The 20,980-nt window shown below is 41.8% G+C and overlaps 1 protein-coding gene across 2 annotated transcripts in view; it reads right to left on the reverse strand.

The window, feature by feature from the left end:
* LOC128360191 (cell adhesion molecule DSCAML1) overlaps positions 1-20,980 on the reverse strand; it is a 90,909-nt gene that overhangs the window by 31,976 nt on the left and 37,953 nt on the right. For both annotated transcript variants that reach the window (XM_053320562.1, XM_053320561.1), the window contains exons 4-6: positions 2,070-2,216; positions 1,618-1,896; positions 264-539 (exon numbers count right to left, since the gene is read on the reverse strand). In XM_053320562.1, coding sequence (XP_053176537.1) covers positions 264-539; positions 1,618-1,896; positions 2,070-2,216 — 702 coding nt within the window. The remainder of the gene's footprint in view (positions 1-263; positions 540-1,617; positions 1,897-2,069; positions 2,217-20,980) is intronic.

Below are 20,980 nucleotides of genomic sequence, written 5' to 3' on the forward strand. Positions count from 1 at the left end.
GCAAAGTCTTTAAATTATATTTTTTTTAAATAATCAGTCAGTTTTATGTCAATTAAACTGATGTTATTAAGTATATAATAAAGTAAATCAATAATTAATTTCTTGCCCCATTAACAACCTTTGCAAATAGATAACACAAATAAATGCACAGATGAAATTAAGGTCCTGTCTGCTGTAAATCATGGATAATTTCATTCTTTCTACAAACAAAAACACAAATCATTCTTACTTTGAAAGAAAAATAACATTTGTTCTGTCCTCACCTTCCAGCAATATGATGGAGAAGTCCTGGGCAGTCTGGCCTTTGCGTGTGGCAAAGCACTGGTAAGCTCCAGAGTGTCTCTTTTGTGCAGCAGAAATAAACAATGTCTCATTGTGAGCCCCCTGGATGGAGAAGTGCTGATCAGGCAGGACAGATTCTGTGTTACGGTACCAAGACACAATAAAATGGGGGGAACCCTGGACGGCACAAGACAGGATGACAGTACTGCTGATCCCCGTCTTCAGGTTCTTGGGGGACAATGTGACCCGCAATGGCTCTAAAAACAGAAGAAATGAGAAGTGAAAGATATTCATTCCACTTAATTCACAAGTGACCATATACATTTTGGAGGTCTCTGTAGTATCTGTATTTGCACTGCTGAACGAAAGCAATTTGAACTGAGCTACACTATGCTGGCAGGGCTATCCAAATCATGTTTTGGTGTGGTGGAAATGTGTATTTGTAATTTGTGTGTCAAGATTTCTGCCATTGCCTTTGTGTATGTAAGTGTGTGTGTGTGTTCTAAGCAGCGAGGAAAACCAAGACAGAGAGACAGAAAGGGGAGAAAATGTCAGTGCGCAATAAAGCAGCTGGTGTTAAAGGCTGGAGGCTGCTGATTGTGTGTGTGTGCATGTGCGTCTGTGTGTGAGCACATGTGTAAGACTCTCTTCATGGACTATAAGTGCATTTCCATGCCCTGTCATAGGAGGTTGGTGGGTTGTGCAGTGATGTGCCCCGTGGCCAGTCTGCCCAGTGTCCACTAACTTCACCCTTTTTCCTCCCACCCTCCATTTCCATCTCCTCTCCTCCACTGCCCTCCTCTTTCTCTCCACAAGTGTGCCATCTCTTCTATCAGCAACATCTCTTTCATTCATGCACATGACATTACGAAATACTCTTTCCTCCCTCTCTCACGTCTTCGGTAAACAGAGCAACAGGCCTGCACGACTGCTGTTCTGCTCTGTCACTGTAGCGGCGCCTCAGTGGGGTTTGAGAGCACAGCGGGGGAGCAAGCCGTCCTCAGAGATCAGGCTCACACTCGGCCTAGACGACAGTGGACTGGGGGGAGCGCGTAGGTGACACGGAGGCCAGAGCAAAGCCAACAGAGCTTGAATGATGTCTCCATCCCCCCTGTCCATGACCTGACATCACATTCATTACTTCTGTCCATCTCATTCTTTCGCTCCATCTATACTGTTGTCCGTGTAGAACAGTGGAAGTGAAGAGAGGCAGAAAAAGTAGTGTGCCAAAAGAGGGTGGTCTATGATCTCTGCAGGAGTGTATTGGTACTCTATTATTGTGCAGGGTTTGTTTGCTTTTTATTTTACCTCCCCCTCTCCTCTATTGTTACCCACCTATGACATTGAGGTGACCTGTCACCTCTTTGGAGCCAAAGCTGTTGGTGACCTCACAGATATAGTTGCCGCTGTCCTCAAGCCTCAGGTCAGAAATTGTGAGGCCGGTGATGCGTCGTGTCCAGCGGGAATCTGCCGGTAATGGCCGCCCATCCTTTAGCCAACGGATGGTGGGGTTTGGATATCCAGATGCGATGCAGGGTAGCTCCACACTGTGCCCAACCTGCACCTCACCGGACTGGAAACTGTCCAGCACTGACGGGGTGGACTCCGTAGGGTCTGCAGGTGAAGCAGGTCAATATTTATTGATTTTACACAAAACTAAACTAACTAAGCTCAGCTTTAAACTCTTTATGTCCATTACAGGAAATCACCGTACAAGGTCATGAATTTATTTTTTATTTAGTAGTTCTGAATATAACTAAAAGTTGAAGTGGTAACTTGTTGCTTACCCATAACAGAGAGCCTGGCTCCATTGCTCTGGCGCGTCTCTCCACTGTACTTGTGCTTTGTAATGCAGCGGTAGGTGGACAGAGCATCTTCCTTCTGCACTTCTGAGATATACAGAGCGCCAAATGAGGTCAGGAAGAAACGGTTACCTGTGGAGGACAGCAGAGAGAGAGCAAGCAGAAGAAGAGAAAAATACACATTAGTCAACGTATTTGGGTAACAAATGTGCCCTTTCAACAAAAGCATATCATTTGCATGTAAGGTCCTGTGTCTACACAGGTATATTTGCACTTGGCCAGGTTCTTGTCTGTTTGAGTGTCAATTTTGTGCACTGACAATCAAAAAACACCTACTCTGTTAAGGGTTAATGTTCTGCAATAACATTTTTCAGTTAGTCACATTTGGAAGATTATTATATGGAAATCACTGATACCATTTGCCTTTTTTGATGACATTTAGTACTGTCCACATGGGGCTTTGCTTACATTCTCTCCTTTTGGAAAAGTACCTAACACCAATGCAAATTACATTTTTGTGCCACAAGTGGTACACAAATCTAGTAGAAGCAGCTTTATGTTTTATTTGAAATATTGAAAGACACATTTCTAATCCATCTTCATCCTTGAGATCTTCTGTATTGAGTCTATTCATTATTTTTCATCACTATATGTTTGCGATTACTGGAGAAAAAAAACAAGCATTGAAAAGAAATCCACTGAGTGATGTTAAGGTCATGTAAGCCGTTTGCCGTTTTTGAAATACTCTAGATGCCAACCTCTTAATCATAAGACCTTTTTGACAAAACTTAAGCACATTTTATGGAGAAACACTGATTTCACAAAGGGGGAAAAAAAAGCAAGACTAGAATATACAGTGTGTGTTATTAAAAGGCCCATCCACTTAGGTGAACACATGGGAGCTTTTAATGTACTCTGTCCCATCCATCCAGCAAGATATATACAATAGAGTGAGACAGATAAGAAGAAAAAGAAAATGAGAAAAGAGAGGGGAGTTATTGTAGGTATTAATAATTGATGTGTCTGTGTGTGTTATGGTAACAACAGATTAGCGTCATTTTCATTTCACATCAGTGACTACTTGGTCTGCCTCTGATTTATCTACATGTCAATAGAGGGGGTATGTGCATGTGTGTGTGTGTGTGTGTGTGTGTGAGAGAGAAGAAGAGAAAGAGAGAGCAATGGAGGGAAAAGAGACGAGGAGAGTGTATTTCAGTGTTTGATTCTTTACGCTTCTCTGAATCTTTTTGTATTCGCTTTCCCCAAAGGGTTATTTTAGACAGTGCGCACTTCAGAGTTTGTATTAGATTGCAGATTGTTTGGTTATGCGAATGCTATTGCAGTGTGTATATGTGTGTGTGTGTGTGTGTGTGTGTGTGTGTGTGTGTGTGTGTGTGCGTGAACGTGTATATGTGAACATGTTGGCTGTTGTTTGCTGTACATGATGTTTCAATGTCTCTTTGCAATGTTGACAAGAAAAGAGCAAGAATAAAACACAGGTGCACTGAATAGTTGAATAGTGGAAATATGTGTGGCACAGAAAAACACTCTCACTGACAGACACACACAGCTCCAATCAATAGGTCATCACCTCACACAGAAAGGCAAATTTATTCAGAAACACTTAAGGTGCTATCTGTTACATGTGTTTAATTGTTGATGAAAAGAGGCTGCTGTAGTGTGAAAGCCAGAGTACCAGCTTCAGCCCTGGATGCTTTTCTTTTTGTTCTTACTTCTTGTTTCCTGCGTGTTGTTTTTTTTTTACTGAGCATTTTCCCAGTTTGAAATATGCATCTGCATAGGCATGTAAAATGTCAACACCTGATTTCCTGTGCGTGAGTATCAATGAACATATGTAGATTTGAATGTGTAGGTAAGTACCAATAACCAAGCTAGTACAGTATGCGTGTGTGTGTGTGTGTGTCTCCTGCTACAATGTGAGCAACGACAATCGATGCATTTTATGGCTGCACAGCTCTATCCAAAGGAGATTTATTAAAACAGAGAGGACTGGCCTGGCTCCCTGCCACACACACACACACACACACACACACACACACACCTTCTATCACTCCAACAAGACTGAGATGTGAAGGAGTCAAAGCCGACAAGTTTTCACTGACTAAACAAAACGTGCACTACTCCACATCCAGGCTTTTCATTAGGCATTCATTAAAGTCATCATTGATTAATTTGTTCATTCATTCATTTTCAATATTAATCAATTCATCTGCAGTATAAAAGAATTGTCTAATTGTCAAAAAACAAACAAAACAATACAAAATGATGATAAAATGATAAGAAAAGAGGAAAACGCTGCATCAATTCTTCACTTTTGAGTCGCTGGAACTAGTAGATGTTTTGATATAATTGCATTAAAAAGCTATAAATGATCTTAAAAATACAGTTTATTCATTTTGGTGTGTGTGTGCGTGTTTCTTTGTTTGCATTTGCACACATATGTGATTGTTTAATCAGTTATGTCAACCCATTATTCGGTTAATCAGTTGACTTTCAGGTCATATAGCGCTGCTGACCAGCTCTTAGAGCTTTAGAGTCTACAGCATGTTGTATCCATTGTCAGATCAATGTCTCAATCTGCATTTTGATGTGTGTGTGTGTGTATCTGGGTTTTAAGATTTCCAAATATTTCTCCACACACTGAGTGTCAGCCTTTGCGTTTGCACGCATATGTGAAAGTTCACACACACACACATGTTTTCATGTGAGTCAGACTGTTGTGCTGAGTGCTAAGCGACGTAAGCTGTAATTTCCAAAGCCTGCCCTTTTGTTCCAACCTGGGTATTAAGCCTTACAGGATAATATGCACTTGGCGAGTAGAACCCTGTATAACACACTGCTACACCCTGTCACAACATGCCTGGAGAGAGAGAGACAGACCAGAAGGGGGTGGAGCGGGAAGAGAGTGGGGTGTAGAGTAAGAAATTCAGAGATGGTTAAGAATGGAGGAAAAGAAAGCAGTGCAGGGGGCATTCATGAGTAGGAGCTTGTCACTGCTGGTTGTAGAGGAAACTTACTCTCATTCATTCCTCATTCATTCATTCCTTGCTGTTTTTCTCTTTTCCTTCCACATTTTGTATTTTTCTCTTGTTTAAAGAGCTACAACTGGTCTCCATCAATTAATCTGCAGATTTAAAAAAAAAAAAATGTTGTGTTTCCTTAAACTGCCAGAAAGGTGTGTTCAAGTAAGGTCCTCACATTGCTTGTTTTGCATCTTTCAAAGCATGATGGGAAATGTAGTAACACAAATTAACACATACAGCTGTAACTACAAGGAGTCAATGAAATTAGGATGAAAATGAGATTGACGTTATCAATTCATTTTTTGACAGAAATAAGGCATAGGCTTCTTAAATATATATAATATTTTCTTTTATCTATTCGTTTACATTTATTTACAAAAACCTACCAAGGCAAAAAAGAAAAAACCTTTTATCTGTCAAATGATGGCATTACACAGCAATATATGGCATGCCCTATGATTATTATTCTGATCAACTAATCAATTAATCGTTTTAGCACTAGAGCACTAAACCAAATTAGATGTTCTGAATATTCATGAATATATTGACTTGATTCTGTCTTCAGCTTTCTACTACCCCTCACTTCCTCTCTCCTCTTTGTCACCCCGGCTCTTTCTACCTGATATTTAATTTCTAGTCACTGCCTGCTCTCCTGCTGTCTGTGGAGATGTGACACACCTGAAACAGCGGAGAAGGTGCCGGCAGCGATAGACAGAGGCAGTGGAGGAGAGGAAAGGGCTGACACTACAGGGAGGAGGACGGCAGATGGAGATTGATGGAGGGAGAGATAGGGAGATAAAGAGAAACATGCCGTTGGGAGTGACAGAGGAGGGAGTGAGAGTGAGTGAGAGGGATGGGGGGCCTGCAGGCCTGAGAGCCACACAATTCCTCTACGTCTTTCTCTAGCTCTCTCTCTCTCTCCCTCGCTCTTTCTCCCCTTGCAAGCCTCTCCTTGTGGGAGAGGAGATCAATTCTCGTCTAGTCTGCCTACGCCTCCAGGAGTTTGTTGTTGTTGTTGAGTGTGTGTATGTATGTGCTTCTGTGTCTGCTTTTTTTTTTTTTTGCTGTGGGAGGCAGGATAAGATTTTTTGAGGTCTATCCCACACTCAAGGGAGGTGCAAGATCCCCTCACTTCCTCCTTATTTCCCAACCCTTTCCTCCCCTTCTTTCGCTCCCTTTTTTTCTATCTGCATGACACATCTTTTCTCCATTCCTGCTCTCTCTTCCTCCAGTCACCCCCTCTGCCCTCTACCTCTTTCTATCTCTGCTTTTTTTTCTCCTTTCTAGTCTGTGCTCCTCTTTCCTCTCTTCTGTAAGGGGGGTCTGTAAGTAATGGAATCAGTTCAGCTGATCATCCTGAGGCAGGACGTCAAGCCAAGTGCAGAGTGAAGTGTGTGTGTGTGTGTGTGCGCGTGCGCGAAGATACACTTACACATACATGCAAATAATGAGACAGAAAGACAGGGAGGGAGAGAGACACACAATGAAAAGAGGATTAGTGAGCCCTGGAGCATCACTTGTCTTCCCCAAAGTTCCTCCAGAGAGAGGACACCCCTCTTCTTCAAGGTAGGTGGGGGATAGATAGAGAGGAAGGGGGAGGAAAGATAGAGGCAGAAGATGAAGGGATGCAGGAAAGGTGCAGCTAAATATATCCCAGTGTAGTATACGGCCTCCATTTTCAACAAATTATTGTCAAATAGAGGGGGAAGGGATAGCAACATGAGCGATAATAAAGAATAAAGATGATCATGTTAATGTAAGAATGTTGTAGCCACCAGGGAGGCTGGGAGGAGAAGAGGACAAGATCAGACAGGAAAGAAAGGGAAAGAAAGTAAGTAAGAAAAGATATACATATTTTGAGATGCTGACTAGACTACGGAGAAAAGAAAGAGATAGAAATAGATAAAACAGTGAGTGAAAACAAGAAAGAAAGTGATTCAGAGAGAAAAAGAGCCAGAAAGGAAATGGCGTAAGTAAGGGGGTTTGTTCTTGGTGCTGCCATGCAAATGAAGGCGGCGCTGCAGCAATGCTAACTAACAGCAATTCACACTGTTGGACTCATCACTTATTAATGCTCTACGGCTCCCCCCTCCCATCTCTTTCTCTCTCCCTCTCTTTACCCATTCCCCTCTCCCCTGCTCTCGCCAGGATCTCTCTTTTTTGTTCGCTCTCTCACTCGCTGTTGCTAGGGCCCGTGCACTCACGTGACAACAGCTGGGTAGGGGGCGCTGCGGTGGCACACAGCGACATGTGCAAGTGTGCGATTCATGTGTGTTTTGCGTGCATGCGTGCAAGCTTTGGGTGCGTGTGTGCGACAGAGTACCCTTCATTAGAGGTAAAAACGGAAACAGCCATTTAAATGATGGCGACAGAGATCAGAAGAGGGGAGAGAAACTGCTGAATGGATGTGTAATTGATTCACAGGCCTAAGCTGTAGGTCACAGAGAAGCTCAACACATCTCTCTGTGCATCATGTCACTTTATTTTTTACTCTCTGCTTTTTAACAAAAATAGACGCTGAAAACTGTCACGACTGTTGAGTCAAGATTTGACTATAATATTGTGAGGCTAAATGGGCCGCCAGCTCTGTACAATACAGGCCAGTAGGTGTACAAATGGACTCCTTGCAAATACATGCACACACACACACACACACACACACACACACACACACACACACACACACACTCACCCATACAGTCTGTCTCCTGATTTCTCACAATCTACACATTCTTACTCCCACTGTCTCACAATTCACGCCTGCAGAGTGCACTCAACAAATTGTGAGTGTGTGTGTTTGTGTAGAACTTCCTCACTACAGGATGGCGCAACAATGAGCAGACAGTGGAGTACACCTACACATTTCATATTTATTCTCCCTCTGATTCAACTTTTTATTTCTACCTTTCTTCTCTTTTGCACTTTTTTTTCTTTCCTCTGACTTTTGTCTAAATCTATCGTGTCACGACTCATCATTATATTCATTTTACTAGCTTTGTTACTTTCTGCAGTGGAGCTAAAGATGAGTCCACATCTGAGTATGTATGACGCACTGATGATAGTTACAGTGAACTATGAGCTGTTGTGACTGTTTTATATACAGTATATTAAGTCAAAACATTATTGTTATAGACAACTTGTTATCAATGTGCTGATAGAGAGCGCAAGAGAGGGTGAGACCTCAGTGAAATCTATTCAACACTATAAACATGCCCAGTCACCTGTTTGGGTACAACAGGCCTTTGTCACAAGCTAGAATACATTATGAAATTCTACACTGAAAATTTCCCTAAATCATTGTACAAATAAGTACATGAGAAATGGTGGAATACTTGGAGGAATGTTCAATGGTAACATACGTTCAAAACCAAGGACAGCTACATTACAAAATATTGAGGAATACTGGCTGAGGTAGCACCATGGACAGCTCTGCTGCTGTAGCCAAAAACAGCAAAGGCCTCAACATTTGGGTCTCAGTGGTGCAGCATTTGGCACAAGTAAATGTGTGTGTTTCTTAGGGTAATGTTAGCTACAGTGGATACTGTGGCAGAGTAATAAAATAGTAATGTGGCATATGGCCCAGTGCTACAGCCCAGCCTTTTAGCAGTCAGTCAACTCCCTACCGGAGACACACAGTAACAGAGCATCCAATCCTGGTAAACAAGGTGGGATGTAACCTTTGGTGTTAGAAATACATAATGTAACAAAATGGCATCATGAAAGTGAATCAAAGGGTTTAACAGACACATTAGACGAATGACCGACAACACAGGTTTAAGGAGAGCAGCTGCTAAACTGAAGTTACAGAGCAAGGAAGGCATATTTCTAAAGGAAATATAATAGGATCAGTTCAGTTAAGTGCACAAAGCTATGGCAACAGAGCTTAGCCCACATACATGGAAACACAGTTATGTATTTGTTTGGATCCAAACAGCCATCCAGTACTGTAGTTACCACAAATGTAGCACCACAATGTGACACAAGTATAAAAAAAATGTAAGCATGGTATGACATAAAAAGAGTATTTCAACACCTATCTTTATCTGCTTCTATGTTTTGATGCTGCAAGATGCATGCATGTGAGCTTTCAGTATACATAAACTGTGTTCATTGCCATTTTTCTACCTATCTGAGAGCAAAATCATTGCAATCCAAAGATATCTATGTGCTGGTGAACACTCATTGTACAGAACGATACATCATAAAACATGCAGTACACTAAAATAAAATCTACACTGATTTGTCAAACAGCTGCAGGCCATCATGCCAAAAACTATGAAGCATCTGCTCTTACAAAATAGTGAACAGACAAAGTTTCACTCTGATTTTCAGTGTAAAAAGAATGGAAGGAGTCTCTCCCTCCTCCTACTTCACTCTTTCTCCTGGCTAATTTATTTGATAATTACCAAGGGCCCATTATGGCTTATTTCAAGGAGGCACTGGGAAGGCCCACTAAAAGCTATTTCATTTGAGCTGCTCATTTTTAAGCACCCTCCCTGCGTCATATATGCACACACTCACACACACACATGTAATTTATAAAACATGACTTGTACAACTGTGAGTCCATTCAGGCCCAACATGTAATTAACACCCTCACCCCACCTTCACTCACATTCATAGTGTGAGTGTCTACATGTGTGTTTGTGCATATCTAAACCATAGACTGCAGAGTGCATACATGCATGTGCACCAGTACCTGCATGTGTGTGTAAGGGCTAAAAGGTGGGTAGGGGTGAAAGATAATAAAGATTGGATTCTAATAAAATGTTCTCATCCTCCTAAATCCCCCTCCTGCCCTCTCCCCCACCTGCCATATTAACACCCCCATTACAAGGGCAGATGAATGAAAATGAACAGAACTGTGGTGTGATTCCCCGAGTGTCAAATCAATACCACTCCCCTCCTCCCCTCCCTCCTTCCAACCCGCCCTCTCTCCCTTCATCCTTTTCTCTGCTACTATCATTTTCCTATTCTCCTCTCCTCTGTTGGGCCTGAAGAATTGGCATGTGTTTGACAAAGGGAAATCTACACCTAGCGACAATAGGCTCTCTCCCTATCTGAGCCCTTCTCTCTCTCTCTCTCTCTCTCTCTAGTATGAAATGAATGACGCTTGCTCCTATCTCCCTCTCTATTCACATTCAAAGTAGTCTATAATAGTTAAGTGCTACTGAGAACAAGCCAGACATAGAAAGAGCCACAAGGGCTGCGTATTACTGCCACTTTCTTTGACTCAATCAGAGACAAAAGCTTGCGTAAGGACTGGGAAGAGGTTATGTCAAAATAACAGAAGAAGGTTAATAAAGAAGAGTTGTGTGAATTTCACAGGCTCTGTCTCTTTTGCTCTCTCTCTATGAGTGCAAGACACATGTGGTTACCAGAGGCAGAATAATTGAAGAGGAAACACACATATACACTCGATCTATTCTTATCTCTCTACAAGTGTTCCGGTTTTTCAGCCCCAACCCTTGACCTTCTCATCCTCCTCTCCTCCCCTGTTCCGTCTGTTTTTCAGGTTCAGTGTGATGCAGTGATCTGAGGATAGGTATGAAGAGGACTAATGCACTCATTAAAAAGGCATGCTTCACCGTCAAATGCCAGCTGCCGCCCCCCTCTCCACCCCCCCCCCCCCCACCACCACCACCATCCCTCCATCAACCACCACCACCACGTCTCCTGTTTTCTTTGTCTTTCCCTCTCTCGATATCTATCTATTTCCTTGGTTTCTCTGTTTTCTACTTCTATCTCTCTTCCTACTGCTTGTCTCTTTATTCCTCTTTCTATATCTGTTGCTAGAAGGTGACACCCCGTACACCCACACACCCCTCACCCTCTCTGAACAACTCATGCTTGAGACTAGAAAAAGAGAGAGAGAGAGAAAAAAAAAGATAGTAAGAAGAAAAACAAATAAAGGAAATGGAAAAATGCACTCATCCAAACCAAAAGAAATAGCAAGAATGAGAAATCTGATAATCTGTCTGCTTTTATCATCAGCCCACCCCCACTTCTCTTCATCTCAGTCTCTTCCCTGTGTAATGGTTAAAGGCCGCTACCACACTTAAGCAACCTTAATTGGAATACTCATAAATATTCCAGTAGCAAGGTGGAGGCAGGGTTGGATGTCTGGATGGAGAGATGGAGAAAAATGGTTGAGAATTTGTTGGACAGTGTAAAAAGAAAAGAAGGGCAGCGGGAGTTACACAAAAAACAATCCTCTTTCTTTTCTATTATGTTGTCCGCGATATGTTTACATGCTTTTCTATCCTGGTAAAAGCGTGTACTGTACGTCTCAGCGCACACACAAACCAACAAAAATACCTGCAACTACATCTATCTGTGTTTTCCATTTGGTCACTGACAATGACTCGCACACAAACATACACTCGAGACTTGTCAACATGTGGTGCATTGTGTCGCTTCTGTCTTTAATTATTTAGTCTCATAGATAATAGATTAAGACATGCTCGCCAGTCATGAGAAGGCTAACGGGACATATCTAATGCATTATACACATACACACATACACATACACATACACACAAACACACAGAGCCAACTCTACTAAAGCGTGACCTTATTTCTGCTGTGGAAAACACAAAAACAACGGTGTGTGAACGGTCCAATTTCACACACAGGTCTGTTTTGTGTGATTGTCATCCATTATGAAGGGGAAGACAAATAAACAGGGAAAAGACTGATCATGGATCTTCTGAAGGCAGCCACTTTGACTTAAGATCTTGAACTTGATTCCATGGTCTACCTGTGAAATTTTAAGTATGCTGCTGATTCTACTTACAAGTATCTGTGTCTATGAGAAAGAGAGAGATAAGGAGAATGCCGGCGCACATGAGATAAACTCTCACACAAATCAATAAAGCCTTGCCCTTTGTAAAGCCATGTTGTCCTCGGTCGGAGTACTACAGTGCCACAGCATGTAAGCAGCACCACAGTGACACATACTGAATCTCAGGGAGCAGGGGGTCACCAGGGAGCAAGGCCTGTGCGCGGATGAGTGCACCTTGCATGGCAGGCGGATGTAAGGAGGGAGGGGAAGGAGGGAGGCAGGGAGGGAGAATGCTTGCCATTCTCCTACGCATTCCTTCCCTGGCTCCCCTCGTTCGCCTGCGCCACCGCTGTTGCTGGGCATCTTGGTGACAGAGACCCAAAAGAGGATGAAGAGGAGGAAAAGGAGGAGGAGTCAAAGTAGTAGAAGAAACGAGGGGATGATGGGAAGCAAAAGAGCTGCAGAGACAGATGTTGCAGATTGGAGTAGAGTTGTGGTGACATGCTAAAAGCGGGTCCCCCAGACGTCATGGGGAGGCCTGAGGGGCCAGGAGTGCCTGAGGTACGTGCTCAGAGGAGGAGGGAGGGCAACACAGCAGCTCTCCCTCCCTTCCTGCCTGACTGTCTCTCTGTCTCTTCTGCCTCACTGCCCCCCTACACTCTGTCCCACTTTAGCCCAATGTCACTGCCACAGCAAGGGGGAGGGGACATAAAACAAGACAAACAGAGAAGAGAGAGGAAAGAGGGTAAAAGGGAGGAAAGTAAAGAGGAACTAAGTGGGAGATAAAGAGGAAAGACAGATTGAGTAAAAAAAAAGAAAAGAAAGATCCCAAAGAGGATGAGAAGGATGATGAGGACACTGGTAGAAAAGAGTACAGGGAGTCCAGCTAAGATGCCATTACACGCTTTCATGTATACACATTTTCTCTCTACCTCTCTCACAATCCCTTGCCTGGGAATTCTTTTGTCTCCTTGTCACACAAACATACCACACTCAGCATATGTAGAGTTACACATGCAGTCAAGCACAAACTCCCCATTGCAAATACATGTATGTGCAAGCTGTGCACACGCCTGCATACACACACAGAGTGGCCAGTCAGGCGTGTTTTGTGGTCTTGTCAGCCGATCCAGCACCCCATGGTATAAAGATGTGTGATTCTTGGAGATAAGCGTGCTTAACAGGACAACAGTACAACAATGCAAAGCCACCGTGGGCAAACAGTTCAATAAACACCATGTTTCTTTCACTTTGCTGGGCTTTGATACTGTTAAATTTATTAACTGTCTAACATCCCATTTACCATTACAGATAGCTGCGGCCCACTGGACACACACAATTTAGCACGGCCCTTTACGCTATACTGTAGCAATAGCCGTAATAAAGATAGCAAGTGTGAGGGTGAAAGAAAGTGGGAAAATAAATAAATCAGATATATTACTGGATGAAAGAAGGCTGGATACAGAGGACGCTGTCACTGTTAGAAAAGACGATTATGAATGATGGAAATGAAGGATGGAGGTGTGTTTAATGGATGAGCATTGCAACACAGAGCCCAGTGACATCTGCTGTAGCAGTGCTATTAACCCTCCTCAATATACAACTGTCCAACAAGTAGGAGAGAGATGGTGGGGGAGAAAGTGTCTATATATTCAGAAGCACCCTATGTCACCATAAGAACCAAATTGCTGCTTTGTGAAGACCCCATTACAGCCTACACTTGGTCAGGCCTGTGGGTTGAGGTGTCTCTCATCTTTGTCATGTTGGACATAAGTCACAACATTTTATAATATGCTGTGGTAGCATATACTGCCTACTGTACACTGCAACTTGCCAGTAAGGGAGCCAAAATTTCAATAAAAAATCAAAATGAAAAAGCTGTCAAATTTTATGTTAGGATAGATAACTTGAGCAACCTTGAGTAAATTAAGGTGCATACAAGCAGAGCATAGAGACAGAGGTGACCTTGAGTGAAGTTTCTGCTTGTATTCTGCAAAATAATTTAGATCTATTAAGGTAAAAATGAGGACAATGTGATTTTTTTCCCATGCAGTAAATGAACAGGTTAAAAGAACATATTGGATTTCACCAGTCCTCCCTCCTCATCCTCTCTCAGTTAAGACCACTTTGAAAGAACATTTCACAATAAGAAATTCACCTACATCAGCATATCATGCTCCCTGTCACCACGTCTCTTCTTCTTTTCTTTTTGTTCAATGTTCTGTTTAATAATTTTTCCAAGATGAAAACAAACATAACATAGAAACATCCCCCAACAATCTCAGCAATAAGGAAAATAAATAAACAATGATAATATGTACATACCTACATATACACATACATACATACACACACACACATGTACACTCATACCTACATACCTATACCCTACCATTTAGCAATAGTACTATTAACAGAAATTAACAATATTTATCATTGTGCTAATAATGTAATAACTGTCTCTTCTTCTTAATCTTACTCATGTTGCAAACACACTCACAATATGTATTAACATGACATTCTTGCATTATGAACTCAATCACATGACAACTGCATTTGCACCCAGCCTCATAATGGCTGTGGAATGACATGTGATGTCCCTGTCTCCTTAATGATATTGTAAACACACCAGTGGATTCAGATGTATATGTATCCATCCATGTAGAACAGAGCAGGATAGTGTGAAAGAGCCTTGGCAATGTCTTGGCCCTCACATCTAGGTTTCACAACAGAAACCCCTCTTCCGCCCTCTCTGTCCACTGTCCAATCCCTGTACACCCCTCAACATCCCTCCCTTAAGAGTGGGAGGTCTCATCAAGGGCTGGCATGAGATATGGTAGTTTGGCTAGAGGTGGCATTTGCCAAGGTCATTCAGCATGTCTGTGTGTGTGCCACCATTCGTGCTGCATGACAGAATTCCAACATACTGTATTTGGATACAAGATCAGCAACGTGGGCCGTTTTTGTATTTCAGTTTATAATGTAGTATGCAGAGTAGAGGCCATCTTATAAGGCTGCCTAGTTGTCTGCCTGCAGTATAAGGAAATGCTAGGCTTGCTGCTGCTGCTTGGTTTTAATGGGCCAGCAACTGAAACTGAACCTCAAATCATCATAATGAGAGAGAATGAGATCCACATACGCAAAGGAAGGAGGGAGGAAGGGAAGGTAGATAGGGAAATCGGGTAAAGAGAGTAAAAGAAGAAGGGGGAGCCACAGAGACAGAAAGATGAGGTGGTGAAAAAAAGGAGAGGGAGAGATTCCTCTGCATCTCTGATTTGCTTGGGTGATATTCATCTGAGCGACAGAGCATAGGGGAGGAATAGATGGAGGAAGGCAGCAGCGAAGGGGGAAGGGAAAAAAGAAAAAGAAAGCAGAAGTATTTTTTATTTCTATAAGCCATTTGTTTTTATTAAGCTCTCATGTCCTTGTAGTTGTTCCCTACGCTCTTCACTGGCTATTTGTTTATGTTCACTTACAGAGGCATGCCTATTGTGGTATTTACATGCATAAAGCAAAGTGTTGCATTCAGAATGTCTGAGATTTTTTATTTCTTATTTTTATTTGACTACAGGGAAGAGTAGAAAAGAGAGGATACACTACAGGAACCACACCCAATTTCTACTATATTCTGTTTATTTTAATATAGTTTAAATAGGCTTTGAAGGATAGAGGCTGGTGATCTACATTTTTCTTATTGTCTGTGCCATAGACCTCCATTGTACCCCAAAAACGATAAAGAACACATCAATGAGACATCCTGGTGCACTGGATGAAATGTCCTTCATTATAATGAAAAGCAGTTTATTTTGAACTGTCCTGCTGCTGTGAATTCTCATTAATGCACCATACGTGTTTTAATTCACAACTAAAAATAGTGCCCAACAAATGCACTGACTACTCCTTTTTGAACAATGTTTGCTGAAACTAAAGTGCCCAGCTGTTTATAACCACATAAAAAAAATCCAACTATAATAGTGGAATGACAGTAATGAAAGTAATAAAAGGGCTGAAGGCCACAGACTGGGTGAGGAAGTCATAAAGTACTAAAACAACACATTCACATACTTTTCACAGAATTCACAGTAGCTATGCCATTCTTAATATTGAAAATAAAATAAGACTGTTTTATATTAATAAGACAATTTCACTGCTATTGTACTGGTGTGGTCATTTGGAATAACAAGAACACATATAAGTAATGTGGAAGTTGAAGGTGATTATAATAGCCATGGCCTAAAAAGCTTCATGCTGCGCGAAAAAACAAAGCTGAAAAATATTAAGAGATGGGTGCAGTACAGTGTGGGAGAAGAAGCTGGAAGAGAATGAGGGATGCAGGGAGGGAAGAAGAGTGGAAGAGGGGGAGGGAGGCAGAAGAGAGGGAATGTGACAGAGTGGTGACAGAGGGAGAGAGCGGAGCGCTGTGTGTGTCAGGACTGTGTGTGTCTCTGTGCTTGTGTCCCCAGGCGCAGGCAAACATTAGCTGCATTAAGTGAGCTGACAGGTCCCTCCCCATTACCACTACTGGTGGCCCAGGGAGGGAGGACAAGAGAGAGAGAGAGAGAGGAAGTGGAAGACCTTGTGGTCTGTACAATCCAAAACACATGATGTGCATCTCCTTCTGTGCACATCCACACACACATATATTATCCTGAAATATTTGCATAAATGCAGTGACTACACAAAACAACTTTCATTTTTTGCATAGTGGCCACATAAATACAAAAACAATCCAGAGAATCCAAAGTAACAAAAAAATACTTGCACAAAACACAAAGAAGTCTTTACTTTAAACTCCTGCAAACACAGCGCGAATTCCCTTGGTGTGCAGAAAAACACACTCCATATATCATACACACTGACAGCCATGTACTGTCTCTCAGAAGAATGTGTTACTCTGTTCGTAAACAGTACAAATGTGTCTGTACTGTGTGTGTGTGTCTGTGTGTGTGCGTGTGTGTGTGTGTGTGTGTGTGTGTGTGTAAGCATGTGTAGTGTATCATACCTTCTCTGCTTAAATATTGATTGTTGTCTTGTCTGGGGTTCAAGGTTAAAGACCATCTGCTGCCTCCACCCTTCAATTATTCAGTCATGCCACAAGCAACCCACTCTACCCCAACACACACACACACAAAAACACACACATACACACACAAATTAGTCCCTGGGGGGTGTATTTCAATTTTCTGTGCGTCATAATAGGCTAATATTATGCATACTGCTTTGTACTATGCATTACTTCATCAGTTACTGTTATTCTGATAGAGTCTCCTTCGTCACGTTGCTTCATGACGACGTAAACAATCACACACACACACACACACACACACACACACACACACAAAGCATACATACACACTGTTCATTACATGAGTTCAGCTGGAGTGGTACAGTAGGAGGTCAACCCCTGCTTTCTGAGTGCTCAGCGGGGGGGTTCAGAGTTGACATCACACTGCGTTAAGGCCAACTCCTCTGACCTGAGCAAGAGCACTAAGGACAGTAATAAGATGAAGGAGGAGGAGAGAAAGAGTGAATGAAGGGGGACACAAGGGTAAAAAAAAAAGTAGCACAAATGAGTTAAACAGTCGTAGAGAGCGAGTGTGTGGGAGAAAAGAAGAAGCAACAGAGTGAAAGACGGCAACGGCAGGAGAGGTTCTTGACCTCTAGCTATGGAGCTATGGAGCTATGGGGGGTGGTGAGGGGGAAGAGGGGGGGTATGTTTGTTAGTGAAGATGTTTTTCCTCAAATGCAACGTCTCCGCGCTGCAGTCTGTGAGTGTGTGAGTGTGTGTGTTTGTGTGTAATCTCCCCGGGCAAATCCCTCTTTAGCCAAAGCAGGGAAGAATAGAGAAGAAAAGGAAAAGCCATCTTTATCCAAATCCAATTGCCGCTGGAAGGAGAGAGTAGAGCGAGGGAGGTGGAGGAGGAGAAAGGAGGAGGAGGAGAAGACGTTGTAATTTGTCTGAGGGATTACAAGGAGTGCTGGCAGAACATGACTGCCGACTGCGTGTGTGCGCGCATTTGTGTGTGTATGCGTGGCATGGCTTAACCCCATGAATTCAAAGCGTAACAACATCAGAGACAGTATTTTTGTAACAGAACTGGAGCAGAAAATAAAGAATATTTCTCTACAGCCCTGCTCACTCCAGGTAAACATCAAATCCTACGTGTGACTCAGTCCATAATAACGGCCAAGAGGTTGACTCCAAGGGCAGATGACTGTTTAGTCCAAAGTCATTGTTACTTATAATCAGCTCATTCATAATATAGGCTTTGGTTTCACTATGATGACATTACTACAAAGACAAAATTATACACATGACAACTAAAGCAAGGTAGGCACAAGACTGTGACCCACAAACCTCCTCTCAGGGTGACAAGCTTGTGCTGCCACAACGCCAGAAACACGGCAGCAATATGATAGCTGTCAAAATCAACAGTAATTTCAAGTTTGTGCTTGAATTGAAATACTGCATAATGCGGTTACCCGGTTCTAGTATAGTTCTAGATCCAAGTTGATAAAATACCCAGATTCATTAAGCTCTTCCTGAATCTTTCATCTATTTTTAACTTATTTTTTATTAGCAAAGAATAATGAGTAAAACTGATCAGACTTGTAGGTGCAACATAGATTAGAGGCCCTAAAGTTGCTCACAAAGTTTGAACATCCACAGTTCATTGATAATTCACTCAATTTGCTGACCAGTTTGATATCGTTGAAATCAGGTCAGATTGTTTTGTCAGCTGCTGTTTTCCAAAATCAAAAATGAGCTTTGTATCTCAGTGTATAAAACTTTAACATAGTAATTATCCTAAGTAGCAAATACATAATCTATCTGGAAAACTTCAGGTGTGGTTCTGTAATCATTAATCTATTAAATTGAGCTCTTAAATAACAAATTATATATAATGTTAGTCACTTAAAATTGTTAAAAACTGAAAATAAACACAACCAAGTAATTCACAAGTGACGCTACGCAGGTGGTCGAGTGGTTAGAGCACATGCCACATACGCAGCCGACCCTGGTTCGAACCCCGGCCGGAGGTCCTTTGCTGTATGTTACACCTCCCTCTCTCTCCTGTCTACTCTTAAATAAAGGCGTCTGTGCTGAAAAAACGTTGAAAAAAAAGAAAAGTAATTGACAAGTGGATTTGTTGATATTTGATCAAATGCTATCAAAGTAACACACAAGCAAAATGCGAACAGCTGCACAACAAGTAGGAGTAAAGCCACTTCTGTCCACTCACCCACCTTTCAAATTTAAAGAGGTATCTAGACTGCTGGAGGGTTATCGAGAGAAACAACGAAAAGGAAGAGAAGAAATGAATTGAGGGAGCTGGAAAATGTTTGTAGACGAGACCAACGGGCTTTAGGCCAAGGTTTGGGTGGCATGTTTTGATGTGATGTGACTGTACAACACACAAGACTGCATACATCTGCCTGGAGCAGGGTAAGAGTTTAGGACAGTGGAGTCAGATAAGTGTCAGTGTGAAACAACATCAGTGTCTTTCTCTGTCTCTGTGAGTGACAATGATACAAGGCAGTCTCCCTTACACGTATACACATACATACAGCAACACAAACACATACACACACATACAGAGGTGCCCAACGGCTCTGTGCAGGAACAGCTGTTTTGCTGTGACACACAGCATACACTCCACATCACATCAGATATACAGCAGCTCCTTACCCAGAAACTTGTGGGCCACAATGACACACAGATACTGTCGCCTGCTTCTCCAAATGCTGACACACTCTTCTAGGCATTTTATACTGTCAGGTTACATTTACTAGATACACACTCACACACATAGCTATGTACAGTATTGTCCTGCAGTATTCTGAGAGTATATGAAGTAAAATGGAGGTATCCTCTACAGTACATATTCAAAAATGGAGGTACAGTAGAAGAAGGGTTAGACAAAATGAGAATGTGTGTACAATGATGAGATGATAGAAATGTTGCTATAACGTTTAAGGTTATATCCACTGTTGTATTATTCTATAACAATATTAGTTTTAGTTATTTTTGCATCAATGTGACACCATATACTGATTTATCAACTGTTCAATTTACTTTTAAACGATTACCATAGAAAATGTTCAGTGTCAATATATCACCATAAACAATTACTGTATATACATCACGACACATTGGCCTCTTCTAAGAAAGATTGAGTAATTTTACTGTTTCGATTTTGGATCCCATTTTGGAAACACCACAATACACAATTCTATTGGATTCAGATTTGATAAAAAGCTATTTTACCCCACCCCTACTGTGCTTTCATCAGGACTGTTGATCCCCTTTTGATCCCTACAAAGTCACAAAGTAGATTAGGGTATACGTTCTTACCAGCTCACCTTGAACTAACAGCTACTAAAGTCAGTAAAGGTAGCCTGAAGCCGTAGAAGAACCCTCATCAGGTTCAGTCCCTAGCTTCTTTTGGTTTTTCAGCGCTGAATGGATGAGACAGTGCTTATAGGTGGTAAACTGTTGAGGGATCATATTTTTACTTTATGTTTGGTCTGTACCGTTTAAATCTGTAAAAACCCTCAACAGGCAAAGACTAAATTTAGAAGGTACAAAAGGCAGGTATATGAAATTCAACCGAAAAAAAAAGGATATATTACTAAACTTGTATTGTTCAAGGTAGCGCTCAAACTACAAGCTTTTTTTTTTTTTTTTTTTTGCTCTCTCTTCTCCTGAGTGGTAGGCTCACACACATGAACACACAAGTACATAATACATTTGCACATGCACACAAGCGTATAAACACACACGCATTCAATGAGGCACATTATACAGATGTGTCATTGTCATATCACTGCAGTATCAAGGTGATTTCTTTATGCTGCAAAAGTCTTCGTTTTCTGTCTCCTATTCTTTTGAATTCTGCGTTTAATCCAACAGTCTAACTTTCTTCCTTTAAAAAAATGTTTTAAAAGTGCAGCCGATGTTAAGACATGCAGCTGATATTATTACCCAGAATAACTTTGCAATGTGCAACAACATTTGGATACGTTTTAGTGCTGGGCACACAATAAAAAAATAGCTAGCTGATCAT

The sequence above is a fragment of the Scomber japonicus genome, chromosome 6 (genome assembly GCF_027409825.1).
Source record: "Scomber japonicus isolate fScoJap1 chromosome 6, fScoJap1.pri, whole genome shotgun sequence".
Taxonomy (NCBI): domain Eukaryota; kingdom Metazoa; phylum Chordata; class Actinopteri; order Scombriformes; family Scombridae; genus Scomber; species Scomber japonicus.